We start from the raw sequence: 17,614 nt of genomic DNA on the forward strand, positions 1-17,614 counted from the left end.
TTTCAGACAGGAAATTTCAATCATTCAACAACCCCAGAAGTTGAAATTAATCAGTAACGTACCCAATATTAGATGAAGGAACAGCAATGAACATCAAATTGGGAAATTGTTAGTGTACAAGGCCCTCAATTTTAAAATAGTAATTAAACGCACGTCCCAATGAAATTTCAATACTCGTGAACTCAAGATTGAGGGGCCAATAGAATCTCAGGAGATATTTCAAATAAAATAAATAAATAAGCTTCACGTTTTGAATGATCACTTTATGATGACATAAAAAGCTGAGACATAACAAACAATAGGCAAGGTAAAAGATGTTAGACTATTGATTACATCCTTGTTTAAAATAATTTCAAACATTAGTCTGTTAAGTACAGCCCTGCCCCCACTTTATATGTATATATATTGGTCTGGTCTCCTTCAACCATTAGCTTCAACCTCATTGTGAGTCAGTCATTCTCCAGTTTTTTTTTAATTTTTTTGCCTTTTGTTTTTGGGGCGAACAAGAGCCCGAGGAATTTAAGTCTGAAGAGAACTGTGAGAGGTAAATTGAATAGTCGAAGAGAATGGAAAGGATGAACTTTGTGAAGAATGGAGTTTGCAGATTGCCTCCTGGATTTAGGTTCCAGCCAACAGATGAAGAGCTCGTGTTTCAGTACTTGAAATGCAAGGTTCTTTCATGTCCACTGCCTACATCAATCATTCCTGAAATCAATGTCTGCAACTACGATCCTTGGGATTTGCCAGGTGACTCAACCATAAAGACCTTTACTTATTCAAGAGGAATATAATCATACATAATGTATGTATGTATTTATGCTTCTACTGCATCTGCATTAATAATTTGGTTCATGTATAAATGTAGGTAACTGTGAAGAGCAAGAGAGGTACTTCTTCAGTTACAAAGAAGCGAAATACAGAAATGGTAATCGCATGAACCGAAACACCAAGCCTGGGCATTGGAAGGCAACCGGTTCAGAGAAGAAAATATCATCCCCAACCAATAATAATAAAAATAATAATTGCAGTTTTTCTGGGGTAAGAAAAACCTTAGTTTTTTACGAAGGGAAGACTCCAAACGGCTTCAGAACTAACTGGGTGATGCACGAATATCGGCTTGTCATTGCAGAAACCAGTGGTCACAACTCAACACACTTGGTATGTAAATTCTGATCCTTTAGGGTTAATCAACTATAATGCAATGTCAGCAATATGTTGGCAAAGAACTAAAGAGCAAGTATTTGCAGAATCATGGGAGCGAGGTGGGAGATTGGGTTCTGTGTCGGATAAGCATGAAGACGAGAAGCGAAGGTAGTGAGGTGGGGGAAAGAAGATTGTTTTATTTTACGAGGGAACTCCATTATTCTGACCCGTCATCGTCTTGTTCCAGTTCAAGCGACATCACAGAGGTGGTTTCACGCGTAGCAGATCATGAAGAAACAAGTGCCTGTAGTAACTATAATCTTGACTTTTGAACATTAATTATAAGATTGAACCCCTTCAATTGAATTTATACATGTGTCGGTGTAAGGATCAAATGCCTGAACTTAAATTTTTCCGCCCACTCTAATTTCTTCCTTATCGACACAATGAGGAGCCATTTGGATCTGATGAGGTTCATTTATAATAACATGATCTTCCTCTTCTCGTTTGTTTGATACGAAACTATTTCTGTAAAATCCTCCTCATTATAATTTCCCTGTGGACTCAATTTATGTTGCCCCATTGACTTGATTTTTCCGATTTTCAAAACAGTAAAGAGAAATTAATAAAATTGGCTCTTTTCTGGCGAAAAAGAAAAACAGTAAAGGGAAAAAAGAAAAAAAGTCATGAAAATGAAACTAAATTAGGTGGTAGTAGATGGAACCTAAAGTGTATTGAAATTTTTACGTTTTTAACACAGTATATTAGATTATCAGCAAATTAATGCTTGCGCGATAAAGACGCGCGCGCGCGCGCGCGCGCATAGGTATAGCTATCCCGTGAATTTTTCTAGGCTGTGTTTTGATTTTCGACATTTGTTTAATAGTTTAAGTTAATCGAAATTGAAATTCGATCTCTATAGGCAGGCTTTTAAGATATTCTCTTCTTCTTCTTGCCGTTTTTTGTTTTTAAGAGTCAGCAGAATTAATGAAGAAATTTTCTGAAACCAGCCTGATAAAATTTAACTAAAAATAACATATCAAAATTTACACGTATTCCTAATTTGGATCGTAACTAGTGTCAATGATTCATATTTTCCACTTGCAGGCCCAAATGAAAAAATTTTGATGGGCCATCGAGGCCTCTTTAATCTTATGGGCCTACATGGAAGTTGTGGTCTGTGAATCTTAGTGACGTGTCAATCCTGCGCTTGGCCCAAAAAACAAAAGAGTAATTATGTGATTCTATTTCAAATGACGTGGACCAAAAAGTAACAGAATTCGTTGCTTCAATCTTTAATTACCATTTCATTGGCGCCGAAAACGTTGTAGGATGTTACGTACGGTCATACGGACAAGGCAAAGCCATTTCACATTTCCACATTATATCCCAACCAAATTGACGCCTTCCATCAATAACGAAGAAATTCGTTACCAGCGCCAAAAAAAAAAAAAAAAAATTCTTTATGTTCTCGAAAATGGCAAATTGAGTATACTTAATTAATTAATCTAATATTAATCCAGATGAAATCATAATCCCTTGTCTATGATTATCCACCATTACCTGTAAACACAGTCTGTACCCGCCCAACACCGCCTCTATATATTTCTCCATTATGTTGCTCCCATTCTCATCAACAAATCTTCAAGTCCCTTGAGAGTTGCAGCAGAATAATACATCTGCGCCCAACCTCTTCATCATCATCATCATCTTGTTCTTCTTCTTTTTCCTACAATGGGGTGTGGCAGTTCGAGGATGAATTCTGTTGAAGAGGCCATGCCTGAAAAAACTCGCCCCCTCTTTTTCCGTCGTTATGAGGAAATTACGAAACACAAACAGAGACCGGCAGCCGCCATGCAAAGAGAAAGCACCCTCTCCAAGAAGAAGCTGCTGAAGGAGGATGAAGATATTAACTCTAACTCTTCCGATGAAGCTGAAGCAGTGTACAAGCCGCCGATAACTTCTCCGACGAAGGTTGAACCCACCAACAAAGTGGTCCCGTTACCTGACTCAGACACAGAATATGAAACTTCCACAGAATCAGACGATCACAATGGCAACAACACCACAAAACAAACACCCCATGAAAAAGAGATAGATGCCGAACACGACAAAGATACTCGAGAAGCACAAGCAGAGAATGAACATGAGCTGGCAGATGAGAAAAACAATGATGTTGATGATTTTGATTTTGGCAGACTCGTTTGTCCGGGTTCCCCGAGCTTTAGAATTTATTGCCTTCCTCCCCAGAATGACAAGGCCGAGAGTGAGTGTTTTCTGCAAATTCAAATAAAATTTACCATAACACGCTTTTCTGCAGATCCAAACAAAATCTCGTGTTAAATAAATGCAGATAAGAGCCAAGAAATGGCCACTCACCAGAAATCAAGCAGTGTTGAGAGCGTGCAAAGCCCTGCTTCTGGGCACGTCAAGACACCGAGTGTTGACAGTATACGTAGTGCTGCATCATCACAGAACTCAAAAATCTTCAACGAGGTGGGCAGTTTCAACTTATTTCCCTTTTAATTTTATCTATCTATCTATCTATCTATCTATCTCCCCAAATGGAACAATGATTGCATGCATAACAATATGCTTCAAGATATTTTCCCTCACATTTCTCTTCTGATTTCTTGGTTCAGTGCGCTGAAACACAATCAACTACCAAGAGAAGAACAAACAGAAAGAAGAAATTCCGGGATGTGAAGAATATACTCGTTGTTAAATCATTATACGCGAGTTGCTCATGCACTGGGGCTGACAGAAATCGTCTTGTTGCTGCGAAAGCAATGAAATGACAGTGACATTGTATAGATGTTAGAAAGAATGAAGACAGCCAACCTATACTCAATATTTCATTTTGTTCCCGAGTTCCCCTCATCAGGAGGATTATTAGGGAGCATGCCAGTATCAATAATACATACAACATAAGTAGCTTGTCTTTACTCCTCATGTAATGCATATTACGTTTTCAAATGTTAAATCGATTTACTCTACACAATATTGTTCAATCACATAAGTCAATTCCTCTTGTTCGCTTCAAAGACTCAACCTGCAGCTATAACAATTCACTTTGAAGTTCGAACACATTTACAATCATCGAATTGATTTAAAAGTAACTCATCCAAGTCTTACATTGCAACACTTAATATTATATCTGAACATGTAAACGCATACAAGGACAAACATGAGAAATCTTAAATTATCAAACTCAAATAACAGTGATCTTTGCTACAGACTCAAGAAGGAACAAACATGGCAGAAACTATTCCCAGCAAGCTTGCTTGGACGGAAAGGCAGCATTGAGGAATTCCTCATCTTCCAAAAAAATTTGCAAATCCTTGGACTCCATCAAGAAGTTAACTGCTTCCTCATCGAACTTGAGCAGAAATCCCAACTTGATCAGCTCAGAGAGTGCCCCTACATGATCAACATGCTCACACAGTATGCCTGCAGAGATCATTTCCGAGAAATAAGTGGCATATTTGATCATGCTTGCATTTCCAGATTTCAAGTCCAGCTTCTGGATGATAAGTTCTGAATTTTCCCAACGCATCATCTTGTTCGCCTCCCTAGTAATGGTCCTCCCTGATGATAGTGACAAACTATAGTTTACCGTGATTGGCCCAGTCATCTCATATACTTTAAGGTCAAGAAGACCTCGAACAGCTTCATGCCTCTTCTCTTCTTCCATTTTGAGACTAGAACAAGCAAGAAAACCAAGAATAAGCTTGACCAAACTCTTTCCAATGAAAACAATCCTTGGCTCTACCTCATTGAGTTCCACACCATCTAGTCGGAATGATTCTTCTTTTTGCACAGATTTAGATATAGGGCAAACACCAATTTCCTTGTAGATGTCCAATAATACAAACCTGTCCAACGATGGCAAGCTTGGCTGAGGATACCAAACAAATACTCTCTCATCCTCAAAAAGATTCTTCATATAAAGGTTATCAGCAACAAAAACATGAGACTTGTTAGACAAAAGTATTCCACTAGAGTCTGATGTAACAGGAAGTTTCTTCAAGTTCTCAAAAAGCTTTTCCTTTGTCTTCTTAGTGTTGTGCTTCAAGATAAAACTCCAGAACTTACAGCATTTATAATGTGAAAATTGTTCAACTGAATTCTCCCATTCCTTCCAAAGCTCTATGTAGTCATCAACCTGAGGATTGCTTCTCACGCGCAAAGCTGAGGAGAAAAAAGGAAGCAAATCCTTTTCATAGTATCTCTCCAAAACATAAAACTTTGAACTAAAAAGATTATCCTTGTCATGGATGACACAGTCTTCAGGATTGACAAATTCTCCATTCTGATCTCCATCTGGAATCCAAATCATCTTCCGTTTATCAGTTTCTTCCTCTGGCATCCAATCATATTTACTCAAATACTTGTAAATGCGCACTATGGTGGAAAAATTGGAATGGTAGCTAAGGTAACCAGCCATTACTGAGAGCCCTTCGTGACAACTAGAAATAACCCCTATTGCAATGAGTTCCTTTTTGTAAGATGTAATTTTTGATCCGTAAAAAGTCTCATCAATGAAGGGTCCATCCATTGGCTCCAATTTCCACTGAGAATCAAACAACAAACATCTTTTTGGAGTTTCATAGCCAACTTGGGTCTTCAACCATTTTCTTGACAACTGTTCTCCAAAGTCATCAAAGGATTGAGGACGCTCTTGCATTAAGCGAATACATTCCAGCAAAGAAAACACATTTTCAGGAGTTATGGAGGAAGGATCAGAAGGAAACCTTAGACCAGCAGAGATTAGCTTCAGTCCATCTTTCACTTCAATAGCAACTCCCATGCTTTTCAATTCTTCCTTATACTCAGAGATGCCCTTGCCATAAAAATTATCGCTATCATCAATGAAAGGGAGACGAGTAATTGCAGAGAGAGATTCCCATGCTGGACCAAACAAAATGCAATCTTTGGGAGGCTTATGAGCACCAAGGCGAGTCCGCAACCACTCGACAGTTCTTAAAATTGCCAAAAAACTTGAAGGAAATGCATATTGAGCTTCCTTCAGGTGTCTGTAGCAGAAGAGAAATGACTCCACATGCTGCTTGGTAAGGGAAGCTTGAGATGCCTTTAGCTTGAAAACTGCACCAAATGCTTCGATTGCATCCTCAAAATCAACCACCACTCCCGTTCTCTTCAGCTCATCCTTGTAAGTCATAATCTTGTTCCCATAGAAATTATGATCAATCACAGGGGAAATATTGAATACCTCAAGAATACAACCCCATACAGGATCAGATAAGTAACAACCACGCGGAGCTTTGAACCCTTTACTCGTCATCAAGCAATTTGATCCTTGAAGCGCACTGACAAGCTTGCCAGAGACATTTGAGAAATGCATGCATTCTAGTATCAATATAATAGCCTCGGCCGTGAAATTGATCAAATTATAGGATGATTTTAAGTGGTCAATAACAAGTTGGTATCTTCCACAAAAGCCAACCATCACACCCAGCAATTGAAGTTCCTCCTTGAAATTATATATTTCATTACCATAGTAAGAGTCGTCAATGAATGGGAGATTGCTGATTTGAGATGCAATTTCCCACTCAGAATCATACAAGATAGCTCTATCAGGAGACCTGTAATCGTAACATGTCTTGAGCCACCTTCCATTTTTTATGCTGCTCACAAACTCACCCGAGGGGAAATGATTTTGCCTTAGATATCTGATGAACTGAAGCATAGACAAAACTTGCACTCTACTCAAAGTGAAAGAAGCTGCCCGAGACATGAGTTCTTTCCCAATAAATGCACATGCCTCCTTATAACTGAACATCACTCCAATTGTTTTCAACTCGTCCTCGTACTCATCTAGTTTTTTCCCATAAAATATCTGATCAACCACTGGAATGTCAACAAGAACAGATCTATTTTGCAGCAGGTTTCTCAATGTTGAGTCGACTAAGAATGACTTGGAAGGTGGCCTATACCCATTGATTGTAACTTTCAGCCAACTACCTTCCCTTACGGATTTCAGGAACCTCTCTGGTAGAATCCCTCTGTACTTCAAATTTTGGATCCAATCCAAAACCAAGAAAGCATTTTCCTTCGTCAAAGGATTATTCACAGCAGAAAAACTAGCATTCGGAGGAGATATGTGAGGTATATCACAAGCTCCAACATGAGTTTTAAGGAAGTCTATAAGTCTCCCCTGGTAGGTATATTGGCCTGCAAATCTGTATGAGTACAAATAGTCTTCTTTCAACTCAACATAGCCTTCATCCCTCCATGGATTAGAAACGATCAAATCTGCCCATTTGCTCTCCTTAGCCGGCACGAGAACCCCTTCTCTGCACGTGGACACGCGACCATAATTGTCTACTAGTGGCATAGATTTGCATAGATCATCAACCTGCCACCTTGACAAATATTGCCTTAAGAATGAGTGATATAAGAAATGTGAATAAGCAAGAGCATGATTGCATTTATTGCCAATAGAATGGCATATGAGATTTGCATAATCATATGCACCTACAGTAGAAAAATTAATTTCTTTTCCCAGCCATCCCAACAAGGTCTGTTTCCGGGGAAATTTCTGTATTGCCTCCTGTGTGGTTTCTGGCATAAAATAATGATTGCCTGCACAAGAGAATTCCCTGTTCCATGAAATCAGCCACGAGATAGGGCAGGATTGGTTCGGATCAGCTAAAAGAATCTTCACAGAACCTTGGCTCCTCTCACATTTATCAAGATCGAAACAGGACAGATTTCCATCCGAACGAACACATTTGATTAGAGGAGTAAACTTCATATTGGAGGACCAGATTCTGGACCCCCAATTCTCGGCAATAAACAATAAAAGCTGCAAGTAGGCATCTTCTGATACTCCCAACACGAGATTAGAACTCTGAATACACTTTGCATACCATTCATGACTGACTAGTTGTACACCCAAGAAGTCTAGTATGTGATCAAACTGAACCTGATCGAATGAAGAATGTAGGATATAACTTCCATGGGATGATAGGTTACCCAAGTGTACTCCTTGCTCTTTGGCCTTTGTTAAAACATCCCAAAAAGCAGGCAATAGTCTGCCAACTTCACGAGGCTTATAAAAGTGCTTCTGTTTCGAGTATGTCTCACTAGGAACAATGCTTTCTTCAACCACCTTTGCTTTGATTTCATCCCTTATGTCATTTAACTCCTGATAGGAAGATATATTAAGTGGTAGGAATTGAAAGAACCGGATCAAACTGGATATTGGAGGATCTGGTGAGATAACAAGTGATTTGAATGCATCCATAAAAGCCGAAGGAATACAGTTGAGTATACCTTGGTTCCACTTATCATCCAAGAGAATTGTCTCTCTTGATGAAGCCAACACAAAATCTGCTTGAATTATGAAAGGGAAATTTGTGACCATCTCTGTAGGAAGAAATGCGTAGATCCCAGGTGAACTCCTTCCCCTGTGAAGCCTCTCCTGATTTGGAAAGGCTAATGTGACAACCCACTCCTCCACATCCATTCTCCTTTCCACTCGATTTTCTGGCCTTACAGGAAATCTTTGCCTCCACATGTGGTACATACATTCTTTTTCAGAATCCCCATTTTCCTCAGAAGATAAACAAAGAGTATAGGACTTGGCATTCATGTTTTTCCTTGTCATGAAATTAATCTCACTTGAAATGGCTATGGCAGTTACAGTATTAAGCCTGGGATCCTCGTTATCTTCCCTCACTGAAAGCCGTTTGATTTTTGAAAGAAATAGAAGAACCTCTGGATGAATGTTGGAGAGCTGTTGTTTCACCGGTCCAACTTTGTCTGGCTTCAAAGGAAATATAATGATTGTGGTTGGACGAGAATCATCCACACCACATATCTGCTCTATCTCTTCAAGTGTTGGGTTCTCCTCAACCCATTCTGGAACTATATATCCAAGACCGCAATGCTGACAAGGCTCCTCATTGAAACGTATCTGATATCCGTTGCTGAAAATGTAAGGTGTAGTAGTAATCAAGAACACACTCTTGAAACCAATCCCTGCAATTTAACCAAAGACCTTTTATCAGCGTTACTTCATATGCTGCTTGTAAAATAGTAACATGCTTAGATAGTTGCACACAAGTTAAAATTATCTATGAAAATACATTCCCTCGCCCTCTGGTAACCTCACAATGAGTGGATGAGTTAATTATATGAACTGCCATTTATTCAGGCTTCATGATACTACTAAATTATTTACCTCATCTTTAATGATTGAAAGCACTTAAACTCAGTTCGTGAAGAAAAGACACGGTCTACTAAGAAAATATCAAGAGTAATAAATTAAAGTACCTTTCTCCCCTATATAACCACTTCTTCTGTTGCCCTTCTTGGTGGAGCGTCCGACACTACAAATGGATTCGATGTTTTTCGGAGAAAAACCCTTCTCATTGTTCAAAATGAGTAATGTGGCTGGAGCTCGTGTGGCTGTTATGTCCTTTGATGTTATGATGAATTCAAGCGTTGGATTTACCCCCTCATTGTAATGGTTATCTTCTGCGTTCTGTGATGGTAATGCAAGCAAGTGATGTTAGAGAATCAATCACTATATAATATTATTCTATGAAATTTGATCTCATCATTTCTATGAATCAGAAATGTAATATTATTCATGCTCGGCCCTTTTCCAGTGTTGATATTTTTGCCAAGCACCATATGAAGATTATATGAAGAATAAATAGCATGAAGCATGATGAGATTCTATATACAAGTTATTTCAAAAGGCTTAACAAGGAAATTGTGTTATGGTAAACTTGTTATGGTGAGAGAGGCAGTAAAGTATATCATGTTAGTTAATGGCTAGAACACATCCATTTGATAGTAGAATTTGAATCAAAAGAAACAAAATTAACTTTATAATAAATTAACAATCAACAAACTTTATTTTTTAAAAAAAGCCTCGTCTTTGAATTATGAATCATTTTATTAAATTTCATTGGCGCTTGAGTGGGTAAATATAGAGTTCTTCGTTTTATTTTTCCATATCTAATTACAATTATAATTTATAAAAATATTTTTTGGCAATAAAAAATTTTTATTTTTTATTAAAGTTACAAGCAACTTAATTTTTTTCTTTTTATTTTAATCTTCATATCATATATTATAAAGTGATCATGATCTAACTATTGCCCTAGTCATTTCTTCTATGCTAGCACATTTGGTGGTCATCAAATCACCTCTAAAATAATTTGGATTGTTTAAAGGATTAATATACAATTGAGACATTGAATTATAGTCCGTAGGCTATTTAAACCCTACACTTAAAATTAATATATTTTAAATTTTAAATAATTAAATTTAAAGTATTCCCAACCCCACTATTAACTTATAATAAACGTCCATCTTGGGGGATCAGATGTGCAAACAGGTGGCAAGGATTTTTGCCCCTCGCTGACATGGTTGAATTTTGTTGCTTCCCTCTCTCATGTCCCTGCAAACCTTCTTCCTGCTTTCACACCATCTTCCTCCCTCCTTTCTCCCACACAAGTCCAATTTTCGTGCACATCGTGTGATCATAAAACGAGCAATCTAGGCTATTCAGAATTTTAACTTGAAAGGTCCAAATTTTAAGCAAAGTTTTAAGACCCGGACCGACCCGGACGGTCGGACCGGTCGGACCGTCGCCCGCTGAAGAAAACAGGCTGGTTCAACCAATTAACCCGGATTAGCAGTTGGCCCGGGTTGCCCGCCTAAAACCGGACGGTTTTTAAAGACCCGGGAAAAACCCGGAACCCGGAGCGGGTTTTACAGGTCAACAGCGGGTCGCAAAAAAATGACAAAATTGATATTTTTAAAAATAAAAAACCCTTCTCCTCACTCTGTCTAGCAGATCAACACCTATAAGGACCCATTCTTCTTCTTTTTAGTCTCACTTCTCTCCGTCTAGCACAATGCACGCACTCATTCTCGTCACCTTCTCAAATCTCAGCCATCTGGGTTTTGTTCTATGTGTCATCTCCCTCAAGCCACTCAGCCTTCTAGGCTCTGTCTTCACCGTTCAGCCATCTTGGACTCGCCTTCTCAACCATTTGGGTTCTATGTTCACCCTTTGTTGTCTTCACCATTTAACTTTAGCCATCTCAAACTCTCTCAAACTTCAAATGCTTCTTTGTTCTTCATCTTCACTTCACTTTCTTCATTTTGGTTTGTGACTTCGTGTTCTTGATTTATTCTAGTATAGGCATCCAGTTGTTGAAAACAGTCAGATGGCGTCGAGCTCGACCCCTTTCATGATTCTTCATCTTCTTTGTTGATTGCTCTCTCTCTCTCTCAGTCCCGGTGAGATTTTCTTTCTCCCTCATTTATATCTCTACCCAATTTAATGTAATCTCTATGGTTCTAAATGGAGTAGAATGAATGCTAATAGATGAGCTTGCTTTTTATTATCTGAGCTGTTTATTGCAGATTGTTGAATGGATAAAGATGAATCTATTTTGTATTGTCTAAGAGTTGTTTATTGCAAATAGAAGTTTTATTTTTTTAAATGATTATGCCTAAATTCTGATGCATTCAAGAATCTAGTGTTGTATTTGTTAACTTGTTTCTTATATATATATATATATATATATATATAAATAATTTTTTATTTAATTATTAGGTCACCGGTCCAACCGCCGGTCTGACCGGTTGAACCATGAGACCCGTGACCCATTGATATTTTCGGTTCGCTGTCCGGTCCGGGTTTTAAAACATTGATTTTAAGATTTTATTTTTATTTTATATTTATTATAAAAATTTAATAAATCTAACTTATCATTAATCTAGACAATACAGATTTAATTTGAATAATTTAATTTAATATTAATTTTTTTAAATTTTTATAAATTGACTATCTAAATATACTCTGAATGGTTTGGATTTGAAACTTTCAAGTTGCAACTTTATCTTAGTTTTTTTTTAAATTGTCAGTTTAAAGATTATCTTTATTTTTTATTTTTTAACATCATATTTACTAAAATAAAAATTTATAAAAATTTTTAAAAAAGTATTATTAAATCTAGATGGTCCTGAATATATCTAGATAGTTAATTTATAAAAATTATAAAAATATTTTAACATTAAATTAAATCATTCATATTAAATCTGTATTATCTAGATTCATAACAAGATAGATTTATTAAAATTTTATAATTTATTATAATAAATATAAAAATAAAATTTTAAAATTTGGACCCTTTAATCTGAGCGATCCAAATTGCTCATAAAATGATCAGCACTCTGAAACCAAGCGCCTCTCATACTCACACCCACCCCTCCAAAACCCCCTCTCTCTCTCGCTTTGCCATCGTCTGTGATAGTCGGTGATGGCTGATGAGGTCTGCAACTAATAACGGAACCCAATGTGCTGTTCTGAATGTCGAAGAAAAACAACGCAAGAATGAAGATTCCTACATTCCGCCTTCGTCCCTTTCTTGCATAAGGTCTCTCCTCCTTTCTCTCTCTAAAGTCTCAAACTTTTTATGTCCACAAAACACTAGTCTAAATATCTGAGGTTGTCAGGTTTGATTATTCACAATTGGTGGCGGAATTCGTGGGAACATTTTTTTGATGTTTACCGAATTAGGCCCTCCCCAATTTGGAGAACCATTCCTTAGTTTTGGTTTCTATCTATGAAGCACCGGTATAGGTACGAGTATTGAATATAATATGATATGATATATGGATACGGTAATTTTTAAAAATTTTAAGATATAAGTATGATTATATAAATAATTAAATATTTAGATACAAATATATAAATAATTAAATAATTAAGTACTATCAAGTGACAATAAATAATGATCAACTTGAATTAATAAATATTAAAAATTTATAGATAATTTTTTGTATATTTTAATCTGAAGAGAGCTAATAAAAAATTAAAAAAATAATAAAAATTATCTAAATTCAAGCTTTGCCATAATTGTAGCTACAAAAACTATCCAGTATCCATCAACTAATGTACTAGCAGACAAGAAATAGAAGAGAGGGAAATTGGAACAAAAACTACAAAATGCGTTAAACATAAGAAAACCAAACATTTTTTAAAATAGGATCATGAAAGAGGATAGAATTAAAGTCAATGGATGAAAGAGGAAACCAAACTTTTTTTTATTTGCTCTCCAATCAGCTCTGTCCACATAATAACAAAGAATAGCAACCAAGCTCAAGAATATTGCCTTGCTAAGTCATGATTGAGGAGGAGAGATAGAGAGCAATACAATGGCTAAGGAAGACACTAAAATAGTGACTAAAGCAGACATAGAGAGTGACAGAGCAACGATGGCTTAAAGAGACAGAGCAATGGAGGAGACACTGCTTGAGCTCGACAGCGAAGGAGGGAAGGACAGCAGTCGGCGACAATGGACGATCACTAGGTCAAAGACAGAGTGACATGAGTTAGGCGAGGGATGTAGGAATGAAAGGGATTGGTCGACATCTCGTGAAGTAGGGCATCTATTCTGAGGAAAAAAAATGCCCAAAACAATGTGTTTCATGTCTTGCCCGTGTCTGCTGGTAGCTACCCATGCCTGGTAGTTTCACAAAGAGAAAAGAGGACACATTACATCCGCATGTAGGACAAGTGTCCGTGTCAGATATGTATCTGACACAAACACAGCGCCCATTTTAGCATATCCATTCTTTAAAGGTTTCTATAGTAGGATTGTGAATTAAAGGGGATTTTTGCGACAAAAATTGACGATGGACAGTTGGTTTAATGGTGGATAGAGTGAAAAGGATGGGAGTAGTAAAGAGAAGGAGAGTATAGGCAAAAATGATGCATTGAGCGATGGAGAAAATGTGAATGGAATTGTGTCTCTTGAGGGAGAAAGAAGAATAGGGAGGCAAAGAAGAAGGTGATAAAGAGAGGGGCTTAGGTTTGTCGGTGATAAAGGAGGCATCTTCAGGGAAGAATACTAAAAGGAGACCCTTGGCCTTTGCGTTTGCCTAAAACTAAGAATCATGATGTTGTACGGTGAAGTTTGCTTCTTCTTTTTCTTCTTTTTCAAGCAACGAGGCACCTATTTGAAAATATTGAGAACCTTTATATGGGTAATTACTCAAGAACGTTTGCATACGGTGGAACTTAAGCATAAAAGAGGACTTACTAGCTCTGCTTAATGCCTGTTAGGATGCCAATCAGGAGAATCTATAATTGCTTCATGATTACCAAAATGCATTGGCGAAGTGGAAAATGCTTGTCAAACCTAATTTATGCAATAAATTCATGAGTCTTTAATAGAGCTATGCAAAGGGATTGTGGGCCAGCCCGCGAGCTAACCCGCACGGGTTAGCACATTAGCGGATTGGGTTGGGTCAGCCCGCCAAGATAAAAAGGCTAAAAAACCCAACCCGTACATTGATAAGCTAGCAAGCTCGTGGGCCAGCCCGCAAAATGTGATTTTATTTTTTAAAATTATTTAAAAATTATAATCAACATATCATATATATAGATAATAATTTTTCTCATTTTATTTTTAAAATAAAATTTGAATATAAATCTAAATCATTTTTATCAACAAATTTATATTTGTAATTTCAATCAATAGATCTTATGAGATTAACAAATAATATATATTCAAAATATTTATATAAAAACTAATAAATAATTAATTTATAAACTATAATAAAAAATTTATTTGCAAATTGTAAGAAATATTTACATTATCTTTTAAATGTAAAGAACATGATTGTGACTCATAAATTATAAATTTGAGAAATATAATCATTATTGTAGATTTATAAGAAGATATATTATAATTGAAAAAATAAATTATTTTTTAAAAAATAGGCTAACCCGCGGGCTAGCCCATTTTAACCAGTCATTTTTGTAGGTTGGGCTAGCATAGCTCATTTTAAAAAATGGACTAATTTTTTCAACTCAACCTATCAAAATTTGCGAGTTGAACAGGCTAGCTTGCAAGCTCAACCTGTTTTTCCAGCTCTAGTCTTTAAGGTTAGGATTGGCTGCCTTGTAATGTAAAACATTAAGTGGGATGAGCTTTCACTCAAAAGATACCTTGGAATTTTCTTTTTGGATATATTTGCTAGGATATTTGGTGTAGTAGGTGCAAATTTATATTTGATAAAGAGGAGTCTAAGGTTGCATCTAATATTCTTAATAGTTTTTGCAAAGCCTGTGCTGATTACAAGCTTAGTAATTCCCCCCCTTTATGGTCATAGTTCCCATATTAGAACTAAGTGGAAACCCCCTTAAGAAGGGTACTTTCGTCTTGATATTGATAAATCTGTTCTTACTAATGGTAAAGCTGTTTGTGGAAGGGTTATAAAAGATAATAAAGGTGAATGGGTTAGAGGTTTTACTTGTAAAACTAGTGATTTTTCAATAGCTATAACAGAAGTTATTGTAGTAATAGAGGGCCTCAATGTTTGCTCACAAATGGGGTTGCAAAGTATTAAGGTGCATTTCGACTGTGCTGAAGCCATTCGACTTATTGTAGGAGTAATCAATGCCAACCATCCTTTAGGAACATCATTGAATTAGCAAGACTCTTTTTCAAAAGGAATTGGCAAATCTCTTTTTAATATTCTTGCTGGGAAACTATCCAATGTACTCACCACCTTATTAAACTCTCTCATGTCCTTCGGGCTAGGGGTCTTTAATGTGCCCTTTTCTAATATTCATTGTAATGCCCTAAATTTTTAATTTTATTTTTTATTTTTCTTTGGATCATTTGATTCTACTTAAAATAAAAGACATCTGGATATCTAAAAGTTTCAAAATTGTGAAGATTTGTATTTTCTACAATTTTTTAAAGAAAAATATTAGACTTATACCCTTTTATTTTTAAAAAATCATAAAAAATATAAATTTTCACCATTTTGAGACTTCAAAATATTTAGATGTCTCTTATTTTAAGTAGAATTCAATGATTCAAAGAAAAACAAAAAATAAAATTGAAAAGGCATTAAAGAAGGACATATTAGAAGCCCCTAGCCCATATCCTTCATCGTAACTTTTGCTCTTTTAATGATCCCCCAACTTTATGCAGGGAGTTGGTGGATTACGAGAAAATGTTGTGTAATGTAGCTTAAAGACTTTGTTGTTGATTTTAGTTTTGTTTTGGTAGTTTCAGTTTCTATTTAAAAAAAATATTGACATGCACACTTGGCATGCCAGGTAGACAAATTCTAGTCAAATTTTTTTTTTCTCCCCTCATCTAACAATCAATGTTGGACTAATCTAACGATAAGGATAAAAATATCTTAAATTTAATTGTTTATGGTGTAAAATATATTAATTACAAATATAAGGTTTAAATCGTCCCCAAACGTCTAGTTCATAATTCGAATTATATATTAACCTTTGTTTAAATTTAAATGTTTTTTATTTTTTGTAATAAAAAATTTATAAAATTTTAAATAAATTTTTAAATTACCAATATACACATTTTATATTTAATCATATCAATCCAAATTTAATATTAATTTTTTTATATTTTTATAAATTAATCATACAAATTTACTTTATGTTATTCAGATTCAAAACTTTTAACTTATTATATTATCATATTTAAAATATTTCAAAATAAATACATAAGATCAATTTATAAAAAATATAAAAAAATAATATTAAATTTAGATAATATGATTTAATATGAAACGTACATGTCATTTATTAATAGATTTATTAAATTTTATATTAAAAAAATAAAAAAAGTATTTAAATCTACTGAACCTTGCTCATTAGTGCTCCCCATGCGATAAGAAGTGAAAACCTTGCTGGACCCACAAATTTGATATTATAAAAAAATTGGAAGAATATGAGATTAGGGTGATCTCAAAAACTAAATCGGCGAACTAGGCCTCCGGAGCAGCATATTGTATTGGAGGTGTAGGGATTGAGGAATGATGAAATACCTGAATGAGCTCCATCAGAAAGTGAACATCTTTGGCATAGAGCTCGGCGGAGAGATTCTTGACTGCCTCGTGAAGGTCTGGGATCAACGGGTTTTCTGGCCCTCCAATCGAGAACTTCTTCCTCCGTATCCCCTCAATGTGTTCCTTCTCTCTCGGATTCCCCATTCTCACTTCTCTCAAACCTTACAGCCTTCGACCACTCTTTTACACTTCTGCAACACACCTATTCTCGCATATATAAAGAGTGACAAGTGAGTCATTCGTCCTGGGGTCTTCATCTTTTCCTTTTGAGGCTCCTTGAAAGCCAAGATTCCCGGAAATCGCACCTACCCTGCTCTTTTTTTCTTTTTTTCTTTTTCTTTTTCTCATTTCATCTCCACCCTAAATAGTATAAAATCAATAATTCATGTTTACTTATTCTTTTATCAATAAATTTAATTACTTTGTCAAAAAATTGTTATTAAATTTTTATTGCAGTTATAAATTGAATAAGTTGAATTTTAACAGTTTGAACTATTTATTTATTTTACTGAGGGCATTTAATTAAACTGATTGAAAGGATTAAATTAGCTTATTTTTTAATTTTGAGTTCAGATTTTAA

The 17,614-nt window shown here is 35.8% G+C and overlaps 3 protein-coding genes across 5 annotated transcripts; 2 read left to right on the top strand and 1 right to left on the bottom strand.

The window, feature by feature from the left end:
* Positions 1-459: 459 nt before the first annotated feature.
* On the top strand, positions 460-1,693 carry LOC129298086 (NAC domain-containing protein 83-like). 3 transcript variants are annotated; one of them, XM_054936503.1, is made up of 4 exons: positions 460-747; positions 866-1,158; positions 1,248-1,319; positions 1,391-1,693. In XM_054936503.1, exons 1-4 carry the CDS (start codon positions 567-569, stop codon positions 1,433-1,435), a joined length of 591 nt encoding a protein of 196 aa, XP_054792478.1. In that variant the 5' UTR covers positions 460-566; the 3' UTR covers positions 1,436-1,693. The 3 variants fall into 3 exon arrangements, with proteins under 3 accessions (XP_054792478.1, XP_054792479.1, XP_054792477.1); XM_054936504.1 differs by having other exon boundaries at positions 1,248-1,311; XM_054936502.1 differs by having other exon boundaries at positions 1,248-1,693.
* A 1,107-nt stretch (positions 1,694-2,800) lies between these two features.
* On the top strand, positions 2,801-4,123 carry LOC129298084 (uncharacterized). Its single transcript, XM_054936498.1, has 3 exons — positions 2,801-3,409; positions 3,497-3,639; positions 3,786-4,123. The coding sequence occupies exons 1-3, from the start codon at positions 2,878-2,880 to the stop codon at positions 3,939-3,941; spliced, it is 831 nt and encodes a 276-aa protein (XP_054792473.1). The 5' UTR covers positions 2,801-2,877; the 3' UTR covers positions 3,942-4,123.
* Positions 4,124-4,215: 92 nt separating this feature from the next.
* LOC129298083 (uncharacterized) lies at positions 4,216-17,223 on the bottom strand. The gene is made up of 3 exons (XM_054936496.1): positions 17,014-17,223; positions 9,445-9,655; positions 4,216-9,150 (listed from the first exon to the last, which is right to left on the bottom strand). Exons 1-3 carry the CDS (start codon positions 17,176-17,178, stop codon positions 4,409-4,411), a joined length of 5,118 nt encoding a protein of 1,705 aa, XP_054792471.1. The 5' UTR covers positions 17,179-17,223; the 3' UTR covers positions 4,216-4,408.
* Between the last annotated feature and the right edge of the window lie 391 nt (positions 17,224-17,614).

This window comes from Prosopis cineraria, unplaced genomic scaffold (genome assembly GCF_029017545.1).
Source record: "Prosopis cineraria cultivar Desert tree isolate PC_DT_omini unplaced genomic scaffold, ASM2901754v1 PC704, whole genome shotgun sequence".
NCBI classification, from domain to species: domain Eukaryota; kingdom Viridiplantae; phylum Streptophyta; class Magnoliopsida; order Fabales; family Fabaceae; genus Prosopis; species Prosopis cineraria.